At 38.0% G+C, this 1,545-nt stretch overlaps 1 protein-coding gene across 1 annotated transcript; it reads right to left on the bottom strand.

Annotated features, from left to right (window-relative positions):
- Positions 1–347: 347 nt before the first annotated feature.
- LOC128219429 (putative nuclease HARBI1) lies at positions 348–1,071 on the bottom strand. The gene is made up of 2 exons (XM_052927238.1): positions 865–1,071; positions 348–668 (listed from the first exon to the last, which is right to left on the bottom strand). The coding sequence occupies exons 1-2, from the start codon at positions 1,069–1,071 to the stop codon at positions 348–350; spliced, it is 528 nt and encodes a 175-aa protein (XP_052783198.1).
- Positions 1,072–1,545: the final 474 nt, after the last annotated feature.

Raw genomic sequence — 1,545 nt, 5'->3', positions numbered from 1 at the left:
TACTTATATGTACCAAGTAAACCTGGGTGGAAAAGTGTGCCCGGAAATAAGTGCTTGCACTTTCAAGGGTTATCCTTGACCGCAAGGTCTAAAGAAATACATACAACATAAATGCTAAAAAACTGTTACATACAACTATACGAACAATTTTCCAGTAGGTCGGGCATAATTGAAAAAGTAAAATATACAGTACACTGCAATGACACCTGCCCCATGCATAAACCATCGCTTGTCTTTTTCCCAGTGCACAACAGGAGAAATGAAATGGTAAGGGCACGTATCCCAGTCTAAACCCATCGCATCAGAGTAAATTTCCCGTTTTACAGTATGCCGTTTTATCTAAATGTTTATTGACCTTCAACTTCAAACAAAAAATGTTTTGTACCTTTGCTGTCACATACAGCCATAACGTTGATCGACGCGAAATTCTTTCTATTTATGAAGTCGTGGCCATCTTTCGGCATAATGATACGTATGTGTGAGCCATCAACAGCTCCTATGACGTTGGGAAATCCAGCAGATGTGAAGAACTCCCGCATGATTTCCTGCTGTTGAACACGATTTGGCCAGGTGATGAATTGATGAGATATGTCCACCATACTGTCCGTGACATTTGATATTATCCTTGATACTGTTGACTTGTCGCGGCCAGTAGAATCACCAACAACCTTTAAACAATTCATTCAAGTAAGTCAGAAATAGTTTAGATAACATGTTACTATTTTGTTCCCTACTTATTTTTTGTTCAGTACAAGTTTTAAGTCATTGTTAACAGGCTTGGAAATAAATATGGTTACCAAATAATTTCAGAATATTAACCTGCATAAATGACCCGGAGGCGTAAAATCTTAGAGCCAAACACACTTGCTCCCGGACTGACACCGCTTCCGACCTTTTAGTCTTCCGTTGAAGGTCTTGGGCAAGCAGCTGTACAATTATTTCAATCCCATTGTTATCAAAACGGTAGCGGCGTCTCATCTCTGTGTTATCACAGTTCATGTTGATGGAAAAATGTCTATAAATCCTCTCTTTTCTTCTGTTGTTGAGAAAAGCACCAACTATGGCGGCCATTTTTAACATCAACTGACTATTTAACGTTGACTCTAACGTTGGTCCAGACCAACGTTAGAAAAGTCGTTAAGTTAACGCTTACCTTATCGCCGTCAGTGTAAGTGTTAAGTTTGAACAACTCATTTTTTCAACGTTAAAGTTAACGTTAATTTTAACGTTGACAGCGTAATATTTAACGATGATAGTTAACGTTAAATCCTTAACGAGAGTTTTGAACAACCGGGCCTAAGAGTAATATCTAATGTATATTGCATTGTTTAAGTGGAAAAAAACATGATACTACAGTAGAAGATGTAGAGAAAGACATGTGAGAGAAAGAGAGATCGAGAGAGGATGAGCTCCTCTAGGTGTTCGGTTTCTCATGCATCTACCGGTTTGATTGCTTAGATACAGATATTCTTAGTCTAGAGAAATAAAGGCGTGGTGTTTAGGATAAAATAACCTCTTCATAATTAAACAGTTAAAACTGAACTT

Source organism: Mya arenaria, chromosome 15, assembly GCF_026914265.1.
Source record: "Mya arenaria isolate MELC-2E11 chromosome 15, ASM2691426v1".
Lineage (NCBI taxonomy): Eukaryota > Metazoa > Mollusca > Bivalvia > Myida > Myidae > Mya > Mya arenaria.
The sequence above is the reverse complement of the archived record's forward strand: the minus strand, read 5'-3'. Positions and strand labels throughout refer to the sequence as shown.